This window comes from Ambystoma mexicanum, chromosome 4p, assembly GCF_040938575.1.
Source record: "Ambystoma mexicanum isolate Mex_15411 chromosome 4p, UKY_AmexF1_1, whole genome shotgun sequence".
Lineage (NCBI taxonomy): Eukaryota > Metazoa > Chordata > Amphibia > Caudata > Ambystomatidae > Ambystoma > Ambystoma mexicanum.
Window position 1 is genome coordinate 692,998,120 of NC_090927.1, and position 26,484 is coordinate 693,024,603.

At 44.3% G+C, this 26,484-nt stretch overlaps 1 protein-coding gene across 1 annotated transcript in view; it reads right to left on the reverse strand.

Annotated features, from left to right (window-relative positions):
• LOC138453423 (CD109 antigen-like) overlaps nucleotides 1–26,484 on the reverse strand; it is a 1,481,241-nt gene that overhangs the window by 834,192 nt on the left and 620,565 nt on the right. The window contains exon 15 of the mRNA XM_069606256.1: nucleotides 9,269–9,421. Coding sequence (XP_069462357.1) covers nucleotides 9,269–9,421 — 153 coding nt within the window. The remainder of the gene's footprint in view (nucleotides 1–9,268; nucleotides 9,422–26,484) is intronic.

Genomic DNA, 26,484 nt, shown 5'->3' on the forward strand with positions numbered 1-26,484 from the left:
TGGTTTACATTTTCTTTTGAGCCACCATTTTTCTTTTAAGCATATCCCGATCACATTTTATCAAAGAGTGAGGGCAAGCATAGGTTAAGACACAGACAGATGTTGGTTTTGGACTAATTAATACTGATGGCACTTAGAAACATCAGTTAAGGGAACACACCCCTTAGAGTTGGGGCCAGTTGGGCATTATTCAAAACCCCAAAACATTCTTTAATAAAGGTTTTCAAACTGTTGCTTTTGAGTCTGTGTTTTGATACCATGCTTATCTCACACCAGATGACTGAGGTTACCAAGGAGGGTATCAGGGAGGTTACCAATGAGGAAGAAGGCGATTCCAAGGAAGACAAGGAAGTAGAGGAGGAGGATTTGAAGTGATGGGGCCAAGGTTTGGTGGATATAGACCATGTTGGTAATGTGGGAGACTGGGCCATTTTGCGTGAGAGTGTAGGAGGATACCAGTGGCCCGCGTTATATATCAACAGCAGTATAGAAGGGTGCCTCCAAGTGACTTGTATGGCACAGTGCCCGAATGGGCGACCCAACAGGGACACCAGCCCCAGTATCAATATCAGGCGCCATTACCTCAACAGACACAACCCCCAGCACCCAACAGCACACCAGTGTACACGCAGCAACAGGCATACTCATTACTAAGTCCATGCCTGTGTATTTACAGGAGGATTTGCTAAGCGTCACCAGCACTTTACTGACAGACAACCGCCATGATGTAGGGCTCTTTAAGAGCATTGGAGCCGTACATATCAAGTTGAAGCCGGGAGCAGTGTTACCCAGAGTGCGACAGTATCCATTGACAAGATAAGCAGATGAGGGAATACATGAGACAATTGTGGCATTATGGCAGCTGGGCATCATAGTGCCCTCAGAGTTCCTGTTTAACATGGTGATATACCCTGTCAGAAAAGTGAAAGGACAAGCTGGAGGATTTATGCCCATTGAATAGTATTGTGGAGGCAGAGTTCCATTAGTACTAAATTCCACCACAATTGTTTGCATTATACCAACTGAGGCCACACATTTTACTGTCATTGATTTGAAAAATGCATTCTTTTCCATTTCATTGCACCCCGATTCTCAATATCAAACTGTGTTTACCGATCGCGGGTAAAGGGTTCAACACAGCAGACTTCCTCAGGGGTTCTGTGGGTACCCCAGCATTTTCAAGATAGTACTCCTTATGGATTTGGGTAATATTTATGTACCGAGTACAGCAATTCAGTATGTAGATGACCTCCTAGTGTGCAGCACAGTAGAAGGCCTATGTAGAGCAGATTCAATTACACTGATAACACTGTTTGTGGACAAAGGATACAAAGTAGATAAGAACACAATGCAATATTGTCAGGGGCGGTGGTGTATTTGGGACAAATGCCATCATCTGCAGGGAAAAGAGCAACCCCAGATAGAGCAACTGCAGTACAGAACATACCACAGCCCACTACGATCAGAAAAATGCAACAGTTTTGGGGTTTGTGCGACTATTGTACAGCAAAGATTTTCGACTATTCTAGTGACACAAAGCCCCTACTGCGGGAACTCAAAGAGGCACAGAAAAGCAAAGGGACACTTACATGGACATGAGAAATTATTACATGTTTTCAGGAGCTCAAAAATGCTATAAGTAATGCACCAGCATTGACAACCCCTGATTATATGGAAGAATTGAACTTGCTCTCACATTCTAATGGTCAGGTCATGACTGCAGTGCTGGCTCAGCAAATATCCCTGGGGCACAAATCCCTAGCATACTACACTGTATATTAGATTCAGTAATGCAGGGTCAATTTCCTTGTGCACAGGCATTGGCCACTGCAGCCTTTGCCAATGAAGAATCCTCAGCAATCACTATGGGTTGCTCAGTGACATATGTAGAGCATGCAGTGTTTGCAATTCATGAGCAATCCACTTTAACCACACATAGGGCCTCTGCATATGATGTAATTTTGTCAAGCCCGTCCATCCACATTGTGAGGTGCCACACAGTTAACCCTGCCATGTTTATAGGTGTACCTGTCAAGGAAGGTGAGGAAGTGCATATGTGTTACATACAAGGGTCCTGAAGATGACTTAATATGAGAAAGGAAGGATGCACTCAAGAAAAAGGAGGTCCTCTTCGTTGATGGGCTATCGAACAATTAATCAGGAGAATTGCCAGGCATACACAGGTGCAGTAGTGGTTTGCCTTGTAGATGTGGAATGTGAGGTTGTAGTTCAAAAGAGGATGCCAGCACATTATTCGTCCCAGGCAGAAGAACTCATTGCATTAATTGAAGCACTAGAGGCACCCAAAGGATGCCTGATGACCATATATTTCGACTCCACGTATGTGGCCACCACCGTACATTCAGGGAGTCAGATGGCACACCAGTACAGCATGCAACCTTGTTAGAGAGATTGATTTATACATTGTCCCACCCAACATTAGTTGCAGCGGTTAAATGCGCCACCCACACCCAAAATACAAACTCCGTTAGACTTGGCAACAAGGCGGGAGATAAGGCAGCCAAAGAAGCAGCATACTTCAGGGACCCAGATGCCACTACATGCTCCTAGAGAAGACACAGTTGAAGCATCACCGACAGATGAACTGAACTTACCGGCGCTGCAACTATACCACAGGGATCAAGTGTTTGTCAGGAATTTCATACGGTGCTGGAACGAGCAGAGGTTCCAGGGGCCATTTACTGTCATCTTTGCGAAACCATTTTCAGTTTGTGAGAAGGTGTTGCGGCACTGGGTCCACTTATCTAATGTTCGGAAAGCACCCAAGTCACTGAGTAATATTAAAGTATACTTTGCAGCATGTTTCCTTATAATGCTACAGTTGATCATTCCCTATACCATGATGAAAAGTTTGTAAGTGTTTTTATATTTTTCTGTTTTTTCTATCCCGCTGCAGGTTCAACACTACAAGCGTTGTATAATATATATGTTATGTTGTAAATGTTGTTTACTTTTTGGACTTTCAATATTATTTCTTTGTGGTTATTTTATGTGGTGGGGCATATAAAGGGGGGTATGGGAATGAAAATGACACAAACACAGACAGAGATGTATCTATGGAGATGACACGAACCAGGAGGGAAATTGAGGTGGAGATGGACTATAATCAGTATAAGGACACTGTCACGGATGTGCACCACCCAGAGTCAGACAACATGTGGTATAGCTACTTCATAGACTCTTTGATACCTCATGCAATGGGTGCACCAAAGTGGTTTATACCTCAAGAAGGGCTGTCTATTATAGCCCAATGTTTAGTACACCTCGCTCTGTACAGAGTACAAAGTCTTTTCCAAGGGCACACAGTCCAAGCAGTAGTAATGTGCAGAGATGAAGAATGTGCAAAGAAGATAGAACAAGCCTGTTGTAAAATAAGACCATTTCTGAAAATGGAAGCAGCATTGTTTTCCAACGATAGATTGGTGGCAGGAGTAGTGAGCTGTCCAGCACGGGGTCCAGGTTCTCGGACGATGTAGTGGCATGTGTCAATCAAAACTGTGGAAGGATATGGAAAAATGATGTCAAAATTGACGTGGATGAAGTTGAGAGAGACTCCAGCAAAGGTATAAAGGCCAGCACAGTATTCTTTTTGTTCCTGAGGAAACAGTACTATACGTGTAGGATCGAACATTCGTTGTGAGAAAACACTCTTCATCCCGGACATGACCCAAGGCACAGCAGCGTTAATGGATGTGTATTGGGTATGTGGACAATACGGGTACCTACACCTCGTGCTATCATTAAAGGGCATATGTTCACTGACCACCCTGCACTTAGGGGTTTTGGTAGCTCCCGAGGCCCATCTGACTGTTATAAATGTGCCACCCCCAGAACCAACTGACGCCCACATCTACCAATTGTGCCTGCCGTTCACTAGGGCTTCGTCATCAGGAAAGATCAAATTATCTGTCCAAAGACTCATCCAATAAGTTGAAGGTGTACCCAGACCAGTATAAATTATTCACCAAAGCCGATTTGTTTTGCCTCCCTTCTGGTGGCAGGTATCCAGACTGCAGCAAACTGCAAGTGGCTGCAGATCATCAGGTGGGAGATGCTTCAGCTGGTGAACCAGACGGAGTAGGGTCTGAACTCAAAGACTGAGTTACAGGCAATCAGGCTTATGACGCTCCAGAACTCTTGGCTATGGATGGGGACATGTGCAAGAAAAATTCTCTATTTTGCTGCACGTATATACCCCTAAATGATGCAGACAATGGCTATGACCCATGCGAAGTCCTGCATAATTTGATGATTGTCATGGAAAAAGAAGCAGGAGTAAATGCGTTCGATTCAATGTTTTTGTGGGCCCCGTCGTGGTTAGAAATAGCCATAAAGTTGCTGGTTCCCATCATGTTTTTTTACTTGTGCTTTTGTGTTTGCATTAGATGATCCTGAGATGCTGTAGGAAGACCCTTCTGAAGAGTGCAATGATGAGGTGTCAGTAAAAACGAGTAAAGCGCCTCCGCTCACAAAACACAAGCACACCCAGAATGAGGGGTTGTAAAACCATGGATGGTGAAAATAGAGCAGGCTTTTGTACCTTTACCACACACACACACCCACTGGGTTGATGTGGCAGGAGATGGAGGGTGTTGCTTTATGACTGATACCCCGGAAGAACATGTCTGGTGAGGGAGGGATTTATGTCATGTGTGTAGGGCGTGGGTACTGTGAGACATGCATTGTATCAATAGAGACACAAGAGATCAGTTTGAAAACCTTTATTAAAGAAGTTTGGGTTGGTGTAATGCCTAACTTGCCCTTTCTCCAAATTGGCTTTTCCCTCAACTGATTCTGAATTCCGTATGTCTTGAAACAAAAACTGTCTGTGTCAAACCTATGCTTGCCCTCAGTCTGGAAACCAATGTTGTGCAGGGTTTCTTCAAAAGAAAGATAGTGTCCCAAAGAAATATATCCAACAGTGGATTCAGGTGGACTTGTCAGGATTGGCGCTGCCAGTACACAAAAATAGTTCAACTTAAATATGCCTGTGAAGTCTTCCAGGCAAGGTTCCTTTAGCATCAAAACAACTTAGATCACAAAAACTCTTGTGTTCGCTTGGGCTCCCGTCCCAAAGCTTCTTAAATTGCACAGTTCCTTTAGACCTCTTGGGGTTCCCTTTCCCAAGCTCAGAGCCCTCTTGTTTCAACAGGAGTAGTAGTTTCTTTAGGCCTCTCACCAGCCCCAGTATCAATATCAAGTACCATTACCTCAACAGACGCAACCCCCAGCACCCAACAGCACACCAGTGTATACGCAGCAACAGGCATAGTCATTATTAAGTTCATGCCTGTGTATTTACAGGAGGATTTGCTAAGCGTCCCCAGCACTTTACTGACAGACAACCGCCATGATGTAGGGCTCTTTAAGAGCATTGGAGCAGTACATATCAAGTTGAAGCCGGGAGCAGTGTTACCTTGCTCAAGCACAGGCCCCTCTGGTTTTCAATAGTTCACAATTCAGAAAATCCCTCTTGGGCCTCTCAGGGTTCTTTTCCCCAAGTCTAGCTCCCTCTGGTCGAAGATTCACCACAAGATTCACCAAAGCACAAAGGCTCAGCTTCCCAGAATTCACTCTTAAAACACAATCCTTTCTCTGAAGCTCAAATCTTCTTTTACAACACTTTGGGGATTTTGCTTCCGCTTCACCGTCAGTGTAGCTCCCCCTTTTGGACCATCTCACAAGTGGAGCTGTTTGAACCCTTCTTTCAGCATTGGGCATGTAACAGAGGCTTTCGAGAATGCAAAGCTGTGCTTTCCCCTATGAGTAACCACTCTGCTACTTAGACCCTCCTCTTACTTATTTCTCTCTTGTAACTCTGGGTCACTATTACACATAGCTCTCAACCATTTGTCTTGCAAAGGCGGGTGAAATCACCCTGTTTTGTTTCTGGCGGGTGAGACGCCCATTGGAATGAATGGGCGTGCAGGAGGCCTGGCGGGTGAGTCAGCCCTTTGCAAGGCGGGTGACACCCGCCAAAAGCGGGTGAGTTGAGAGCTATGTATTACAGTTTGCCTTTTGTTCTACATGCCGGTCGCACGCTTTTATCATTGTCCTTTTCTTTAGTGCCACTTGTACTCTTCTGCCTTTTCCTTTTGTGCTGCTTACACGCTTTGCTTTCTCTGCTGCTTTTTCCTTCGTGCCACTTACATGCTTAACTTTCTTTGTTTTGTCTTTCACTCGTGCCGTTCATACAATGTACTTTCTGTCTCTGCTTTCCGTGCTTCTTGCACACTGTTCTCTCTGTGCTTTCTTTCCATGCCTCGTGCACACACCTACTTTACTCCCTTTTGTTCGAGCTGATTGCACACTTTAACGGCTTTCCTTTCAACCTCTCTCCTCAGCATCACACGTGTACCGGGTTTCTCTGCACACAGAAACTAACCGGTTAACGTAAAGTGATTGGGAGGGCTTGTCGGCTTCAATACTGAGATCAGGGTCTCACCACCTTCTCCTCAGATACCCCTGGGACCTGGACTCCTCCCATGGGAATGAGCATCTACTGGGCCAGGGCCCACCAGACTGCATACACCCCAATCCAGCTCCTTGGAAACACGGCTCCCTCGCCACACTGCAACCCTTCAACATACCGGGTCACCGTCTCGGCGTTCCACCCTCCTCCGGACTCCTCAGGGTCTCTTTGCTGCAGCTTCCATAGCCCGCTCAGTGTCCACAGCTCGCTCACCTTCTGTAGCAAAAACTGGCTTTAGGAGAGGAAGGGCTCCCATGCTGGACTCAGCCATGCAGCCTCCCTTCTGCTCTCCTAACTGGTGCTCTCTGCACTGCTGAGTGCTCCACCTTTTATACACTTCAGCCCTGTGAAGGGGTTTCAGGTGCGAGTCCTTGGCCTCCCTTGCTTGACTCCCATTAGGCCAATTAATGGGACATGCCTGACCCTTAGGTTTCCTTTTCTCCTTGTCAGTACTGGAATGGTGTTCAATAGAGTACACGTGTGTATAATTGCCCTCAAGTGCCTGACTCTGCCTGACCGCATTAAAGGGACATGTTGGTGGTGTACTGCAGTGTACCTTTTTAGTCATCTTCCTCCTCTCAGTACTATAGACACTTCTCCCATAGATAATCTTCATTACTCTTGGGCGCCTCTTCCTCGACTCAGTATGTGTTGGAAATGGGGAGAGGGGACGGGATAGGATTGGTAATATCCCATAAAGGCTGAGGGAGAGTAGGGTGATGGATAATTGGGACAGAGGGGATACAATGTCTCACCATCCAGCATGCTCTCCGCAATCCCCAGAGACCTTCTACTTAGGAGATCCTCCTTCGCGTGTGCATTCCCATGGTCGGGATCCAAAAGTGATGGCCCTTCCCATGCCACCTGAACAGAGGACCCACGGCGAATAGGTGTGAGAATGCCATCAGGTTTCTCACAGTACGCAAAGATGAATATGGAAGAAAGGAGGCAGCAGGGTTAGTGAATGGAGTATTAACTAAAGGGCAAATGTTGGGATGCACGTACAGCAGCATACCATCCAGGCAAAAAGGTTCAGGCTGAGAAAAACCTATTAGCACATACCATCGTGAGAGCAGAACACGTTTTGCGTGGCAGAAGACACATGTATTGTTTTTAGTTAGGTTTGACACACATTAGTTACCCAAATATAGCAACACAGAAGGAGCAACAAATGTAATAATTTTGCGGTTGCAGAAGTTATAGATAAGGTTGTGAGGGATCAGTCCTGTGTTTAGAAGTAGTACACAAAGTTATGTTTCCAGTTAGGTATTAGATGAGAGATGAATTAGGTGGAAGATGGAGTCAGAAAGGTATCGTGTTAGAAGTGAGGTCAGCGTGTTAACATGGCAGGAGTGTCGCCATATTGGACTTTAAGGCCTAGTATACAATGAACGCAGGCCTTGTCGTGGAGCTGTAGCTCTGTTTAGCTCAGTCCCAAGAGAAATCCCTTTTCCGTTCACCAGGAGAGAAACCGAGGTCAGTGACACCCGAGGTGCACAGATAAACGCTAATTGTATCCAGCTGCAGGGCCTGGATGTGGTGAGAACGGAATGTTAACTGTGGAGAGAGCAGAAAGGCATGCACCCTTTGAAAGACAATATCATAAGAATAGGGCATGAGGTTTTTGGATGCCAATGGGCCAAGCGAGGATTAAGAGCACTACTGCCCTCACCCAAGAACGGTAATCCTATTTCAATTACATGCAAATGCCTTACCAAAAACGAATCCCTGATATTCACACTCGAGTGGTGCCCTGATCACGTAATTACTGGGCACCTGGGGCTTGAAGGAGAAATGGGGATGGGGGCATTGTCTGGAACGTTCCGTGATTTAGGATAGGAGGAGCAGAGCTGATGCCAATACATTTAGTACAAGGTTGGGGGTGCAACTTATGTGCGCCCCCACCGTCTGGTATAATGTGGAAGCCTATTGTCTTATTGAAGCAGAGTTGCCCTCGTCCGTTTACTTTGCATGTATCTGGATCAGAAGGGCGCACATTACGTGACGATCTAGATTCATCAGTATGTCAATATGTTTTAGTGGACAATCCTGTGCCTGGATATGCTGGTGATGATGTAGTGGGCCACGTGTTGAGGGGAATGGGTTCAGATAAATTGTGGCCAATGGGTTCAGGGCCTTATAGGGGGTAATAGCATGTGGTAGATAATGAGGGTATGCAGATTAATAATGCTCTGCTATATAACCTGTAGTCTCTAGGGCAGTGATGAGCTCTGTGTCAGTTTGGTTCTACTGGGCTGTCTGAGACCTGTTTGCATGTAATAAACCTTGTTTTCCGTGCAAAGAGGCGCAGTGATTATTGGGCCTTTTGGATTATTTTCAATGTTCTGGCTTCGATTTTCTAACCTCTTTCATACAACTGCCTCCTTGCTCCACAGATATAAGGGGCAGAACCAATAAATGAACTCAAAATATGCCTAGAATGGGCACGCAAAAGAAACAGGGAGAAACCAAGCACAAATCTGGTTTGTGCTTTTATGACAATTGGGAGCATAATGACCGGATCGATGGACCTGCTTGTCGTTATCCGCTGACAAAACGAATAGTCATTTGGTCGTGTGATGTTATGGTTTTGCTAGAATAGGATATTGCCATTGCCGTTGATCAGAGTGATGACTACGGAATGGAGGCAAGATATTTTGGGATCCTATTGAAGAATAACGTGATGCGGTGCATTTTTATGAAATTGGATACAACCATATTTGCGTCCTGTTTTTTGCAAAGATAACAAGTTATGCATAGGGTAAGCGAACGTACCTTATTTGCCGTTATATCATTTCGGTCTCCCAGAAGTTTCACACTTTTGTCTGCTACTAAAAGTCCAATTAGTGAGTTTGGCTCCTGGGCAATCATGGTAAGAGAGACCTCTTCAGAAGGCCTTGCCACAGCTTTACTCCAAGATAAAGAAATCTAAGAATACAATAAAATCATGTTAAGATAAAGAGTGCTACACAATGACAGATACTATTACGCTTTTAAAACACTGTAAAAGAATACAGATGCAATATGAACCAATTTTAGTTTAGCATTAATAACCTTTCACTTGTACTTAGTGATATTTACACAACATCATTCACAACTTTCTAGACATCAATTTCAGCCACAAGGGCATGCACAAGGAAGCCTAGATGAATAAATATGGTGTAATACAAGCAATCTTTGGGGCATTTATTTCCCATGCCCATTTTATTGACAGACCAATATAAACAAGCACTGGCAATGCCAACAGTTTGAGCTGTTGTGTAGGCATTGGCAAGACACTTGCCAGGCACAGCCGTAGCAGTATTAACTGGCAATTAATGTTAACAGGTGAGAAAACAGTGCGAGGAACTGGGCATCGAATAGCAGTGCCTAGCAATTGCCTAATACATATACACAAGTCAAAACACTTGTTCCCTGCACTTGTCTTGCCTTATGCACATTTTCCCTATACAAATAATAAAAACAATTGTTTTAGCATAGATACTAGTAATGGCGGGTCTCCCACAATTGGCACACTCTGTAACGGGGCCTGTGATTGCCTAGCCCCATTTAACGGAGGGTTTATCCGATGCGCCTATCTACAGGACCACCAGTATGATCTTAATGCCATATAGGCAAACAACAACTAATTTTGTAGTTTTAGTATTCTGGTTCTTGTGTTAAACATAGTACATAGTGAGTACAGTCAGTGGGATGGAGCATCGTGTTAATAGCCGGTTAATTTGCAGTCGTTGAATGAAACTTGAAAGAAGTATTTGAAAAGACATTTAGAAGAAAAAAAAACACACTACTGGTTGATATAACATTCTATGTCAAGACAGCAGGCGAGCATTATGCTTCAACTTCTTTAATACCACTCTTCAGCAGTTTCAACCAAATAACAGAAAGAACAGCACTAATTTTCCTTTTTTCTTCTTTTTAGGACTACATTTCCCTCTGCCACTTGTAGTCCCTGGCAATGTTAGCCCAGTCCATATGTCACTTCCCGTCTCCTAACTCCTCCTCCTCTTTGGATGCTCTGAACCGATCAGTTTCTGAAACTTTAACTCAAACTAAGGTTTACACCAAACAACCGGCTTCCAACTGGCTTAGAGCTGCTGCAAAATTGCTGCTGTCTCCCTGCTCTCTCCCTGCTCCCTCTTAGCTTGCGCCGACCTGCGCTTTCGGATGCTCAGTTTGCCTTCTGGTCATCTCCTGTAAACCATACAAGTCAAACTGTTAGGGTGGTGTCCATGTACTGTCTGACACATAATAATGCACATTCATATTCAATAATGCATATCGTACATGTTGGGCGGGAAATTAATGCTCGCCTCCTTGTCTTTAATAGAATCAAGAGTCTCTGCACAGTATGCCGGGGTAATCTTCATTCTATGTCAAGACAGGAGGCGAGCATTATGCTTGTTCAAAGCTCCCATTACAGTCGTCGCCCTCTCTTCAATCGGCTTAAAGTAAAAGGTCTTAAACATGCTATTGCTAGCCTAGTACGCCACTTGCATGATATCCTGCAGTATAAAACCTGCTACGAATGCCTTGAGGCCATTCACCCTCTTACTGAATGCACCCCAAATCTATTCAGATCAATACTTGCAAGATGCATAATTTCCCTTACCCACCAAGCGATGGTGGCTGTCGCTATCGTGTGAAAGTCTTCCTAGGTGCTATCAAAAGCTGTGTAACGCCTGCTGGTCTTGACTCGGCTGTTCTACTCTCATATTCTCTAATGCATGCTGCCACGCACCATTTTGGATGGTCTGGTTAGTATGGATATGAAACCGATGTGGAGTTTTCTTTTGTTCTTCTAGCCAGGGTGAAAGTCACTCCCCTCAGGGCCGAAAGTCTTTCTGTTCACTTCTAGCGCTCTGACGTCCGCTACTCTCCTGCAGGACACTAGGCATAGTAGCATCGCTAACTTGCCTGATAGCTGCTTCAAAGATAGATACCTGTTCGCCGGCCAACTGGCCAGAAGGCGCAATACTCGTGTTACGTCCTATAGTTGTACACATTTTGGTTCATGGGGAACCCTGAAATGGGCCCCTTTAATGAGCCTCACTACTGCTGGATTCTCCCCTACCGGAATCCCTTCTATGGAGATGTGTCCTGCTGCTATCGCTGATCTATACACTCCTATGGTTCTGAATGCTTTATCATCTTGCAGAAGTGATGCTAGGAAGTTTAGGACGGCCACTATAGGGGCAGAAATGGGATGAAAAGTTCTCCCTTTACACCAGGCTGACAATTTACTCCAACCCGTGTCGTAGCTCCTCTGAGTGGATGGGGCCCATGACTCAGCAATGAGTTTCGTAGCTTCCTTAGAAATTCCTGGCAGTGCCCAGCGTCTCCTGATATCCTGCACGTTATCAATGGGAGAGTCCCTTTCACGCTCAGAGGATGACATGACCCAGCTGGGTCTGTGAGCAAGCATTCCCCATCTGGGAAAACCCGCAGGAAATCTGCGGTTAACTTCACATTGGGGCAATGAGTACTAACTCTGCGCTCTCTTGCCGCGTTTTCACCTGTACTCTGCTTATCATCACAAAGGAGGGAAAAGCGTAGTGTAGTCGCCCTCTCCAATCTTGCAGAAATGCATCGGCTCCTAGGGCTGACGGTTTACCTTCCAGCTGAAATAGCTTTCTTTCTGTGCGTTCAGTCGCGATACAAATAGGTCTATGTGTAATGGCCCCCATAATTGTTCCAGCTGCCAGGAAACTTCCTGCTCTAGTTTCCAGTCGCTGGAGTCCTTCGGGTATCAGGAGTTCCTGTCTGCTACCACATTGAGGGCACCTGGCAGGTATTCCGCTGTTACCGAAGTCCCTGACTGGAGGCAGAAGTGCCAAAAGTCCTTCGCTAGCTCTGCTAGAAGTCTTGATTTGGTACCCCCCTAGGTGATTGATATAGTTCATTGCTGAGATGTTGTCCATCTGGTAGGTTATGTTACTTGGCATTTATATAGGGCTCTATATATCTTTGGGATGACCTCAAAGCGCTAGTAGGTTGAACGCCCTTGGGAACCGTACTTCTGGTCAGTAGAGAGAGATAGTGTTGTAGGGTGCGTGGGTGCACTGGATATGTGTGCAGTTGATGTAATTACCGGATGGTAGCTGCATCCTAGTGTTAGGTGTGGTGCTGAAAATATCAGTTGGATGTGTGCAGTCGGGTGGGTGGACACCCAGACTGGGCTCTGGCTGCATTAGGCCTGAAGGACGCATATGTGAGCAACTAGGCCGGAATGTGCTCGGCTAGCTGCGTTTTATAGGGTGATGAGGTTTTCATGGGGTCGTGTTCGTATGGGAACAGCTAGGCCGATTAATCAGGGGTATAGCTGTGTTCTAGTTGAATGATGGTGTATAGTAGAGAGTAAGCGTAGTGATGTGATATGATGGTTATCTTTAAGGCGCCCGAGACAAGGCACATGAACAGGATGGCAAGGAACAGAGGGACAGACAGACACAGAGACAGGGGGCTGGGTTTACAGCAACAGGAGGGGGGTTTACAGACGTATAGCAACAGCATGGGGAACAGGAAAGTAGGGTACACAGTGATACACGTGTGGGGCATGTTAACATTTACATTTGCATTTGTATCCAGATGTGATTCAGGCTAATGTTCACAGCTTAACCCAAGTGTGGGACAAGGCAACATTTGCATTTCTATCTAGTGGCGACTCAGGCTAATGTTCACAATCCTGTCAGGGTCGGGTGCAGGCTAATGTTCACAATTCTATTTGAGTGTGGCATTGCCAATATTCACAATCCTGTCTGGGTCCGGCGCAGGCTAGTGTTCACATTTCTAACCAAGTGCGGTATTGCTAACATTCACAATTTAGTATGGGTCTGGGGCAGGCTAATGTTGACAATTCTAAGTGCGGAAGTGGCATTGCTAGCATTAAGAATCCAGTCTGGGTCAGGCGCAGGCCAACGTTCACAAATCTAGTTAGTGCGGCATTGCTAACATTCACAGTCCCATCTAGAAGTGACGCAAGATACGGTTTACAAATCTAACCAAATGTGGCATTGCTAACATTCACAATCTAGTGTTGGGCTGGGCAGGCTAATGTTCACAATTTTAACGAAGTGCGGTATTGCTAACATTTGCAATCCTGTCTGGGTCTGGCGCAGGCTAATGTTCACAAATCTAATAGTGCAGTATTGTTAGCATTCACAATCTAGTATGGGTATGGGCAGGCTAATGTTTGCAGCTCAAACCAAGTGTGGCATTGCTAACACTCACAATCCCGCCCGGGTCCGGCGCAGGCCAATGTTCACAACTCCAACCAAGTGCGGCATTGCCAACACTCACAATCTAGAATGGGTCTGGGCAGGCCAATGTTCACAATTCCAACCAAGTGCTAACATTCACAATCCTATCTATAAGTGACACAGGCTACTCTTTGAAAATCTAACCAAGTGTGGCATTGTTAACAACCACAGTCCTATCTAGGACTTGCATCTAAGTGTGGTACATTCCACTATTCACAATTCCATCCAGGAGTGGCACATGTTAACATTTACAATTCTATGTGTGATACATGCTAATATTTACAATTCTACCAAAGTGTAGGACATGCTGACAATTGCATTTCCAAGGCATAAATTAGTTTTCAAAAATTGATTAGCAGAGTTTGCTAATTAAAACATTTTTGATTCGAAAACAGGCCTATTTGATTAGCAATGTTGTACTAATATTGTTATTGTCACCAGAAGTTAGTTGTACCAAAGACATGAAATAAGCAACAATACAGCAGTTTTGCGTATCCCTGAAATAAGACATTAGTGGGAGGAGTCCGACTTTGCAAATTCTTTAAACATTAGCTAGACCCGCAGGTCGCGTATCTTAGTTTACATATTCAACCTAAAAGAAATTCATTCGACCCACAGCAACGGAGGACAACACATTTAAAATTAGATTTCTGTAAAATGGTGCACGTCACTACAAACACGCTTTATGTTTGGCACACTGTTGCTACTCAGAAGCCAGCCATGCACAGTGAAACTTGTATTTGACATTTACTGCAAACAAAGTAAATGTTGAATAAATGTTTCAAACATCTCATGTAAATGCTACTTCATAAAATCTACTTGACTGTGCAACTGGGAAAAAAGACTTTGCAAGCCATAGATGAGTGTCTGTAAAATATAAAAGGTTAGCTGCATGAATGGACATACATAAATAGATGGGATAAAGAGGCCCTAAAAACAGTTTGTCCAGCTGTCTCCTGAAGGTGGTAATATATAATACAATCAAAAAGCAAAGCAAGCTCTAGGGCTAACTACAGCATTTGGTATTGCAGTAGATCTGTAGATGTACAGACTGGGGGGAACTATTGATCGCTACTTTGCATAAGCATTTAGTTCGTTTTGTGTATTTATTAGGTAAGAGGAAAGAAAGACCAAGCAGAGTGGATTGCGTAGCAGGCAGAGAACTGGCCACGCTAGGTGGAATATTGTAGTTTATGGTAATTTCACTTTCAGGGTACCTGGTATAAAGCAACAGGGTGATAATATAGAATGTCATGGAGTATGGGTTTGGCCAGGGGTTGAGCACCAGTTGCAAGATGTATGCAACCTGCAGGTTACAGATCTAGGTTTGCCATCAAAAGCATGTGATCATGTACATTTTCAAAAGTTCACTAGTCAACATGATGCATCTTACCCAACAAAATGAAATATAGTTGACACTATGAAATTCAAATATGCCAACTTAAACTTTACTGTAAACCATGGAGATGATGCAGTATTTTACAGTATCAATACTGTAATTAGGCATCATGTAACAACTTTCATTTTAGGAATGGAATTGCATGACTGTCATTTTAAAAGATATAAAGTTGACATCTACTTGTCTTTGCCAGATAGGATATGGAAAGCTTAAAAGCTTTTAAAAAGTATCATGCCAATCACTTCTGGTTTGCAATAAAAATAAAAAATAAATCTGGCCTTTCACTCCTACACATGTCTTTGGCACTTAAGAGTGGAGGAGATGATTACTGGTGCACTTTCCCTCAATTAGCACTTAAAGTGAACAGACAAAAGAGGGCAAAGAGAGCACCGTGGGCAAGAGGAATGCAGGGTGAGCTGTGCTTTCATTGAAGAGGGCAACTTAAATAGCTAACTCTGCTACACAAGTTTTGATTTGATTAGCAAACCTACAGAATTGCATAGCAAATTGCTATGCGACACTGCTTATTTTATGCCTTGATTTCTATCAATATGAAACTCAGGCTAATGTTCACGATTTCATTTAAGTGTGGCACATGATACCATGCACAATTCCATCCATGTAAGGCACATGCTAACATTTACAATTCTTAGTGTGGGGCATGCCAATATTCACAACTCTAGCCAAGTGTGGGACATGCCACCATTCACAGTTGCATCTAAGTGTGGGACATTCTGACAATTGCATTTCTATCTAGATGCGACTCGGGCTTATGTTCTCGATTTCATTAAAGTGTGGCACATGCTACCATTCACAGTTCAATCTAAGAGTGGCACATGCTAATATTTATAATTCTACCTGAGTGTGGGACATGCTACCTTTCAGGATAATCTTCACAATTCTTTCTGAAAGTGGACTATTTAACATTCACAAACATGTCTGGGTCTGACACAGGCTAATGTTCACAATTCTAATGAAGTGCAGCATTGCTAACATTTACAGTTCTGAGGCAAGGTAATGTTGAGTGGCAGGGTTTTCCGGAGTAGAGTAATTGCTCTACTTGCCACCCATGCCACACTTACTTTTTTTGTTGCTGCTGGTTAACAGCAGGTCACTGGCTTAATTGGCTACCCCTGCGGACTCCTGCTGACACTTTCTGGAGCCGCCTCTGTTGGAGCCGCCCTTTGCTTTGGGGCCATTAGCCGCAGGGGTTACATTGGAAAGGTGGGTTAAAGCACCTTATGCAGCCAATCAGGTGTGGGGGTTGGAGCAAGCTATGAGGAAGTGGATGCTGGGGGGAGGGGCCTGGAAGTGCTGCACAGTCGGCGAGGGGTTACATATTTCAAGTTTTACGGCCTCAAGAGGGGTCACAGAGCCAATCCGCTTACCTGGGGCCGAGGTTTCCAAAGAGGTGCCACAGATAAGAGCGGCACGCTAGGATGTAGAAGGGAGGAAGGGACAGCCAATCAGGTGTGGGGGGGGGGATCAAGCTACGAGGAAGTGGATGCTGGGGAGAGGGGCCGGGAAGCACTGCACAGTCGGCGAGGAGTTCCATATTCAGCAGAATGCACAAGTTCACTCCCTTTTGTAAATGCTTTGATCGTGAAGGATCCTACCAGTAGTTCTAGGTAGTTTATGTGGCGTTGCATATCTTCTGTGCTCCATTTCCCTCCTGTTTCTAGCGTGCCATAAAGTGTTCCCCCTCCTATCGTGCTGGCGTCTGATTCTATAACTAGATCTGGTCGGTCTCCGAAGATGGCTCGCCTGCTCCAGAAGTCCATGTTCTCTACCACCACTCCAGCTCTGTGATGGACTTGTGATCTAACGGCACTCTTTGGTGATATCGCAGCCCCTGCTGAAGGTGTTTCATCTTCAGTCTCTGTAGAGCTCGATAATGATGGGGACCTGGGAAAATGACTTGGATAGAGGATGCCAATAACCCTACTAAAATTTTGGACCAGATCTTTGCACATGTACCTCCGAGCTAGTGGACTGGACAAAGATAGATGATGGAAGTGGGGAGTGTTTTCTCCTTTACTTTCGTGTTTCTATAGACTTATTCTCTTGTCTGGATAAATACGCTGTGAAATTTTATGTTCATCTTCTTGTAAAAATCACTTCGGTGACTATATACTCGTATTAAAAAAAAAAATAACCCTACTATTCTCACTAGCACTCTGAGGGATACTACTTGTTTGGTCAGACATAGTCTGATTTCTTTCTTGATATCGCAGATTTTCCTGCCTGGGAGCTCGAGTGTAGCTAGCTTGGTATCTAACATAAATCCTAGTAAGTCCAGCCTTCTTGCTGGCGTGGTATCTGATTTGTCCTTGTTCACTAGAAACCCCAGCAAAAGTACTAGGTCTTTTACCCACGTTGTCTGGCACTTTAAGGTCTTCTTGTTGTCTGCCAGTAGCAGTATGTCGTCTAGGTAGATGATCATATGGATTGCTTTTACCCCGATTGCTGCTGCTACTGGTTTCATGAGCTTGTTGAAAGCCCATGGCGTTGATGCTAGGCCAAAAGGCATTGTCTTGAATTGCCAAAGATGTAAGTTCAAGTAGAATGCTAGTAATGGAACAGAATGCCTCTTGGACTGTTATGGTAAGGTAGGCGTCCTTCAAAACTATACTGGTTAGCCAGTCTTCTTTCCTTGGAGTGCCTCCTAGCTGGTGAATACCTTCCATCTTGAAATGCCGGAAAAATCACCCAGCTGTTCAACTCTTTTAAGCTTATGACTGGCCTCACTTTCTCTTTCCTGTGGACCAGGAACATGTTGCTTATGAAACGTGGTGTCGCTGGACATAGTTCTATGGCTCTCTTCTGTTCGAGTTGCTTGAGCTCTCGTTGCAGAATATCTTTCTCTGCTTACGCCATGTGCATCGCTTGCGGGGTCAACGCTTGCACTGGCTCCTGAACAAATTGTAACTGCAGTCCTCTGACTGTTTGCAGACTCCATGCATCGCTAGAAAGCATGCGCCAATTTAGCCAGAATTGCCTTGTCCTCCCCACTTCTGGGGGGTATATGTGGACTCTCACCTGTGTCGGGGCCTTGCCCTCTTCCTGGTCCTCTGCCTCATCGACCTCTGGGAAAGCAGGCTACGATGGGAAAGAATGAATCTTTGTCTATTCTCCCAATGATGGGATCTGTTGTTTTGAGGTCTCCTTGCACCCTGAAAACCGGCTGCGTGACCTCTATAGCGGCCGGTCCCTGCAAAAGCTCTGCACAAGAAGATCTTTCTTATCAAGGCTTGTGCCTATTCTAGTGAGGTGTATGGTTCCTACGAACCTCCCCATTTCTTTGCCGAAAGTTTCACCGAAGAGGAGACCTTGAGCCGTCTCGCCTGCCTCGTATGTGGCTAAGTCCCCCAGCTTTGTGTTTATCTTCAACAGGAGGTCCCTTCTCCTTTCTAAGGTTATTGCGCAGTTTACATTACCCAGCAGGCAGACTGCTCTCTTCCCCTGTGTCTTTGGCGCGTTCCGCCAGGTCCATAATTATTGCTAAGGGGCCTGCTAGGTCCAGCACCTCCTCCTGGCAGTTTCTCCAGGACCTGTCAATTCCCTTGTGTGGATCTCTATTCGTCTTGGTGACAAAGGCCAGCATCTTTGGATCTAGCTCGGGTGCTTCTGTGGCCTTGCCCGGTAAGTCTTGGAGGGGGCATTTTGCTTTCATGCGTTGCCTTGCGCCTTTGTCTAAGGCCTTCCTGAGCCTGTGTGCCATGTGTTTTGATACCCTGTTTGAGGGTTGGCATTCTTTTGATCTAGGGTTCCTGATGTTCTCAGGCTCAAAACATGTCTGCTATCTCCTCGTCCTCACCCTCTAGGTGCTTCTCTTTCTGGGCTATCTTGGCCCTGGCTTCTCGTCTTACTCTTGCGAGTATAGGATGGTATCTGGTGATTCTGTTTCCGAGTCCTCTCATGTGGTTCCCATATTATCTTCCCATGGGGAGGTGGTCCTGAGGCTTGGAATTGCTGACCTCTGCAGGAAGGCGTCTCTCAGCTGTCAGAAGGCGTCAGCAGCCTCTCTGGGGCCTCTGTTCGGCCCTTGCTTGCCAGCCAGGATGGTCAGTAGAGGGTTTCTTTTTATGGGTCTCTGTACACCCCGTATTAACTCGCTCTGAGGTCTTAGTGGACATTGAGGAGAAGGTCCCAACACCCTCTCACCGGGCCTTGGCAGCTCTGGGCCAGGAAAGGCACTCTGAAGCACATCAGGACACTCAGGCTGGTTTTAAAAAGACATCAGCGGACCAGCACACAGCATACAGCACACCAAAGAAAACTCTGCAACTCCCAACTTCCCTCAGATTTCAGCTCCTTCTACACTCTTTTAAAAAGTGAGGTAATGCAATGATCAATATAAAACATCCCGATTGGCTTTGGTGCTTAAAGACAACCCCTTTTTCAATCCCTGGTTGGTTGCCTTAGCTGCCACTCAGAACTAGTCTAAACAAGTTATACCTAGCTCATTCTACACCAGTGGACTCTCCATGAAAACATTTTTTTTTACTTAAAACCTGGTACCTGGTCAGTTTCGGATCTGGATTGTTTGATAATTTATGATAACATATACTACTTGACATATTCTCTACTGTACACGACATTCTGACCCCACAAAATCAATCGCATTTAAAGTGCTTTTCTGAAAGGTAGTGCCTTTCAGAAAAGCGCTTTAAAGGCGATTTTCTGATGTTCGCAATATTAGAGTCATTAATCAACCCGAAAAGTTATCTACATTTGGTTTGAGGGGGTGGGGTCTATCTCCGATATAGTCAGTTTGAGGGGAGGGGGGTCTACCCTCTGTACACTCCCCCCTCTGGATTGTATTTAGTCACTTAATCAATACATACCACCACACCATGTCCACCCACCTCAATTTTCAGTGTGCCTACACATCTCTTTTCTTGTAAAACAATTTATTTCAATTGGAGAGGTATCCTAACACATTTCAACAACGTCAGTACTAACACATTATTTTCTCCTAATGTAAACATGTATGTGTCCCTAAAGAATACCTTTGTTTACTTTTATGTGCGTCCCACCTTCATTACCCAGTTAACTTGACCATTTGTTTTTGCATTTTTAATGTCTTTTTGCATGATATTTCTAAAACATGGGGGCATTTGCCCACTTCTTGGGAGATTCAGGGATATGTGAGTTTTTACAGAAGTTTGTCCGCTGTCAAACTGCACAACATATTTGTGCATGGGCATCTGGTTAGGTGCCTGGACCCTTCTCTCTGCTCATAGATTTGAGTGCCTCGAATTCTCTGAGTTTTATAGGTACCTTGTTGTCCACCTGTAATAGAAAGCTGAATGAGTTTCCTTTGAAAAATAAGTATGTCTCTATCATCAATACTTTTTCACCCAACCCTTAAAAAATCTACTCTTATGTGTCTGTCAAACGCTCCTGCCTCCTAAAAAAACTCCATTATCTCACCTTTTGAACATCCTGGCCTCCTAGAAAAAATGTCATCATTTATTTTGGTTCTTTATATACCACAGCTACTAACCCTCTCCCTTTTTCGTAAATATTTACTTTTTTCTTACTGTATGCTGTCTGATTGCTGGGACCTGGTTTGTTTTCAATAAACATTCAGTTGCGTCTATTTTTTAGGCAATAAATACATACGCCTATCTCATCTTTGCCCTTACTTTCTGTGGACTTGTTCTTTCATTACAAAATTATATGTCCTTTCAGGGGAAACATTTAAAAGACATGCCATTGTCTTCTCCATCTCATAGGGCGCATCCAAAGCAGAAGAGGACCTTTCTGGCAGGGACCCTTGTTGTCTGTAGAAAATCGAAATAGAAACAAAAGTCATTCAGGGACTGGCAACGGGGTCAAGTTTTTTCCTAACCTAAATTCTCTTTCTCCTTGCTGCTAACAATTTTTGTTTACTAGACTTGTTTCTGGCTTTTTTCAGCCCATTTAACTTATAGGCTTTCCATGACTCGTTGGTGCACATAAGAATTTTAATAATTTTCTTTGGACCTATACAACATTTGAACCTGTTCTTAGTTTTTTCCCAGCTCAGCTGAACGGTCTTCGTCTGCTCTGCTATAAATGCTTCATTCTGCTTTGCTGTATGTGCTTCACCTGCTTTGCTGCATGTGCTTCACCTGCTTTGCTGCATGTACTTTACCTGCTTTGCTGCATGAGCTTCACCTTTCCTTTGCCATCTTCCTTTCGATCGCATAGGACCGTGGTCATTTCCCTTCTGTGCTGTGTTTTCATCCTCTTTGAGACACAGTAAACATTTTGCTGCACATTATCTCCTCCTTACCCAACACTAATCTAGCCTACCCCTGTTTTTCTGGAATATGGCACCGATTCGCACTACGTGACTTCGAATCTATTCATAAAACTACATTGTTTTGCCTATACTAAATATTTCCTATATTTTTAATAAAACCTACCCTTTTCTGGCGTCCTGAAAAATTGGAAAAAATGTAAAAGTTTACCCACCTTTTATTTGACATCTTCTAGGTCCTGCGATGTCTGAGGTGGCCATACTTGCATCTATGTGCTACTCTATTTACACCTACTAGCACCTATCTTGGGAAAAAATATCTACATAATTGAAACACTGTGTCTCTAACTGCATCTTTTTCTGTTACTCACCTGGGTCCTCTAACTCCTAATAATGATCATCAGTATGTTCACACCCTGTGGTGTGAACCAGTACTCACCTTTTTTTCCCTCCCTATTCACCAACACTTACCTGTGTTGTGATATACTGTCTCTTCCCCTATTTAAGGCCATGCAGACATTCCTCCTATGTTCAAGAAAGGTCCACGATCATCTATGAAATAAACCAACATCATTACATGCACTTAAATAATGGTATTTTACTTACCCTTGTATGTTCTCTTGAATTGGCTCTGTACACAACTTTCTTTGTATGGTTAACTCAATTTTGGTCAACCATACCCCTTTTAGTCCTTTATTAATCCCATCATTCTTTTTTATTGAAATACACAACTTCTTTTTCAATTTATTTGGCCATCAAACTTCATTGGTGCTGTTTATATTCCAAATGTTTTTGTGCTTATTTTATGCTCTCTGTTATTGTACTATCCATTCATTCATTCATCCAATCATTTCTTCATTCATTATTTATTTATTTTACCTAAATGACGTCAATCCTTATTCCTATACTATGTAAAGTGAATTATTCATTTTCATCTTCCCCCAATTCATTTTTCTGGACCAATGCCAAAAAAGGCTCATAGTCCACATGACATTTTGGCACTCCCTCAAAGTTTTCCTAAAATGATACTAAATGCTGCTTTTTAATTTTTATGTGGGTCCTCTGTCCACCCTCTTTGTTCACATATATACATGGTCTGAAACTGAATGAATCAAATATTCTCACCTCTTTCCTCCACTAGGCCACATAGGACACATAAGCATGCACAACACTATGCTTTATTTTATAACACCAAAACCTTTGGTCTCACCAAAAAAACACCTTGCAGGCCTCTTGTCCTGTGCAAACCATCAGAAATTCATCCACATTCAAATGGTGCATTCCAAAAAGTCGAACACTCTATCCCTAATTCACCAAACAAAATCATCATGTTTAGGCTCTTATCAAATCCCTTTCTTAAAACATTGACAGGTGCCTGTGGCAAATATAACAAAAAATCATCTTAACACACTCTCCTCCAGAGCTACTAATTAATAACTAGGCAAGAAGACTGTGTTTATAGTTTTCAACAACATCCTCAATTGTTCTAATAATCATTCAACACTTTTCTGTCCTTGCTGTATGGACATACAGTCATACTGTCTACCACTAGAACAAAAATTGTTCTCTCTTTGCCATATTAATTTTCACCACTCCTTGAGGCTTAGTGCCCTGAACAATTCTGAACACATCACGTTGCACTATGACGCTGTCCCACTGTGGGTGCATGCATACCCTTGTCCTTGGGAAAGCATTTCTTCCTTTCATAATGACACCTTCACCCCTGTGTGTCACTATTTATTCCTCTGCAGTAAATCCATTTTGCACCTTTCCTAAGCTGATGTACCTGCGGTACTCACAGCACTCTTGTATGATATGTCTGATCCTGGGCAAACCCTTCCTTGACTTGTGAGCTATATACTAGGGGGTGTGCTGTCCCCTCTCTTCAGAATTGCCCCTTTTGCAAGAACCATTTACTTCTGCACATGCATGCAATGTGTCCTGTCATTCTACATGTCCAACATACAGGAGGTCTCCTATTTTGCCCTCCATGCAGGCCTTGATTATCGTTCTGTATGTTTTGAAATCCTACTTTGATTATTCTGGAAATTTCCCAGATTATTCTGGAAGCCTCTACATCGCAAGTCCCCCCTACCTCGTGGTACGAATCCATTATTACCTTGATCAAACTGCCTTTTGGTTATTCATCTGTGGCATGCCTGTAGTTTGCTGCAAGCCTGACCCTTTCCCGCTAGTCAACATCCCCCTTTTATGGCGTATTTTGCAACTTTTTCTGCACTCATTTTGCTTCTTCACCTTTCCTAACATTTTTCTGCCAATTCTTCTTCAGAAATGTGCGATGGCCAGCTATATTTCTGACCATGGCTTTGCTTCCATGCTCACCAATTATTTCGAGCTGCTTCTGTACTGGCTCTGGTAATCCTTGACATAATGTATGATAAAACACAGATATAGATTCTCCCCAAGGTTCACAAGTCTCCAAGCTCCTTTCCTCCTGAAAATTCAAAATGTAAATAAGAGGATCATGCCCCTTCCTGCATCTTTTTCATCATTATACCTCCCATATCTGACGTGTCCGGATACAGCACTCTAAGCGATTTCCAGACTGCTGCCCTACATTTGTTAAACACTGCTCAACGCAGTAACACTCGAATATCCTGCTCTTGACCAAACGTCATCAGCTCTCTCCCCAAGGATAGCGGCTAGAAGATCATTGATATCCCCTATAGCTAATGTGTTTCCTCCTGTTTTTTTTTCTAACTCATGTATCCTTTTCCCAGCGCCAGAAGTTAAACTCTTGAATTTATACCTTAAATTATCCTTATCCATCTGTGGCCAAGGTATATACTGTCGCCTGGCTCCATGCTCTAATCCAGGCATATTCTTGTCCCCAACTAATGTGACTGTCCCCTGTCTAGTCTCCATTTTAAAATCAACCTGTACACAGACAAGGCTCTATGCTTGAGGCAGAACAAGCCTCCTATGTTTTAAATCTGTCCATCCTGCATATCATCATTTTTCATATGTATGTAAACTGTGCAGTCTATCGTCTCATACATTTAATGCACAGGAGGAGTTCTTCTGAGACCAGAGAAGGATCAGGCCGTCTCCCCGTCTAGACAAGGAGATGTGCAGCCAAGTGCAGGGCAAGGCCGTAGAGCGGATAGGTTCCCCCTATATAGCGATAGTTTGTCAACAAATATAAGTGTGTGTCCTGTCTTTATTCCCGGAGGGCTATGCTTAACACACTTCATGACCCTCTATGGTTTTACACTGTATTAGGGTCCTGGGGGCCAATGGTGACCAGTCCACAGCCTCCAAAGTGTATATGCAACTATAGGGGCCCTGTGACTGAGCTTTGGTGTTAGTGACTCGTACAGGGCGGAAACACGCACATACAATGTTTGTTGTGGCATTGATGTATTATCAGTCTGTGTAAGTCATGCCTTTTACATTGAGCCATGCAAAGATACAAGATGGATTGCAGCCTCCCACGTATTGGAAGACCGCACTATGCGCCAGGGGCCTCCCGCAAGACCTCCCACCTCACCAGGACTCTGTGGACTTGTCTGCGGTCACACCATCACTCCAGGGCACTTGATGTATACAGATTTCAGCAGCTAGCGAGGTGCCCAAGATTTGGTGTATTGCAGCAGGATGTGTTACAGTCTCTCCCCTTCTCTCTGGGAAGTGAGGGCATCTGGCGGCTGTGTGGCTGGAGGAAGGGAGAGAGTATCGTGTACTCACATCGGTATACTGGAATTGCTGACGAGTCGTCTTTTGCTGTACATAGGGAGCTGCTGCCTCATAACACACCTCGGCTGCATGTATGTCTGCCTCGGGTAGCATCGGGCCTCCGGTCCAGTGGGTCACCGAAAGCTACAGGAAGTTGGTGTTGGGATCCAGGGGACAGCATCGGTCCGCACTGGTAGCGGCGGTGCAGCTCAGCCAATTTTGTTCTGCCACTTCTTCAGAGGCGCAGTTGGAGCGGTTCTTCTCTGTACCACTTCCGCACAGCGGTGTGTCCCTCACTTGGTCATGGTGGGGCCTTTCCACCGGGGCCACAACTCAAGGGGTTTTGCATTCTTTGTGGTCCTCAGCTGTGTGCTGGGGGGCACCCAGCAGATGTACTGTCGTCCCAAAGCCCTGCCGAGCAGGACGGCAATCTAGTCACCCTCGGCGGGCGGGAGGGTTGGTCTTCACCTCCGACCCGTCCGGTGATCAGCGGTCACAGGCAGCACCCACTGATGCAATCACGGGGAGCTGAATCCCAATCTTCCTAATGGGTGCACAGTTAATGGCTCCTCCTTCACAGAGGCAGACAAAGCTGCATACTTTCGACAAGCAGGATGTCTATGATCGCGGAAGTCCGATGTGGGCTATAGACACTGCACCCCTTCGTCAGCTTGCAACAGGGAATGCCACGTCGTTACAGAGCCTAGGGAGCTCCAAGCAAGACATCGCCGCACCATGCCTTCCACCACAAACATTTCACATATTGTGCAAAAAAGTAAACCGTTAAAGATATTTAAGTATAAAGAATCCAGGCCGAGACAGTGTCGCGGCAAGACAGCCATCCCCAGTGCTGCTCAACAGCGTCCCCTTAATGGCATGATTTTGCACATATTGTAAAAGTTATTTAAAATCATTACTTAGTTGATCCAATTTTATAGATGTTCATGATTTGATTATGCATAGTTGGGGATTGGGCTTCTTGCTGTAATTCTTGGGATTGTCTATAATTAAACTGGGGTGAGCTTTCTTCATGAAAACTAGGTACTGTAAGAAAAAAATAAATGATTGTAGTAAGGTTTGTAAAAATTACAATACTTGTTTCTATTAAAAGATGTATTGTATGCCATTAGAGATGTTATCGTTACTCATTTCTTCTTTTGTGAAGTTCTCCTCGAACTACTCAAGTTTGTTTGCCATTTCTGTCAAAATGAAAAAATAGTTTTTCTTTATGATAGATGTTTATATAATAAATGGTAATAATAAAGAAATAAATACAGTGTACTTGCTGTTTCATGAGAGATTGATTTAGAATAAGTGCTTGGTGTATGTCAGTCTCTTTGAACAGTTGTATTGAAGTGATAATATGAGGTGTACACTTATGGTTTAT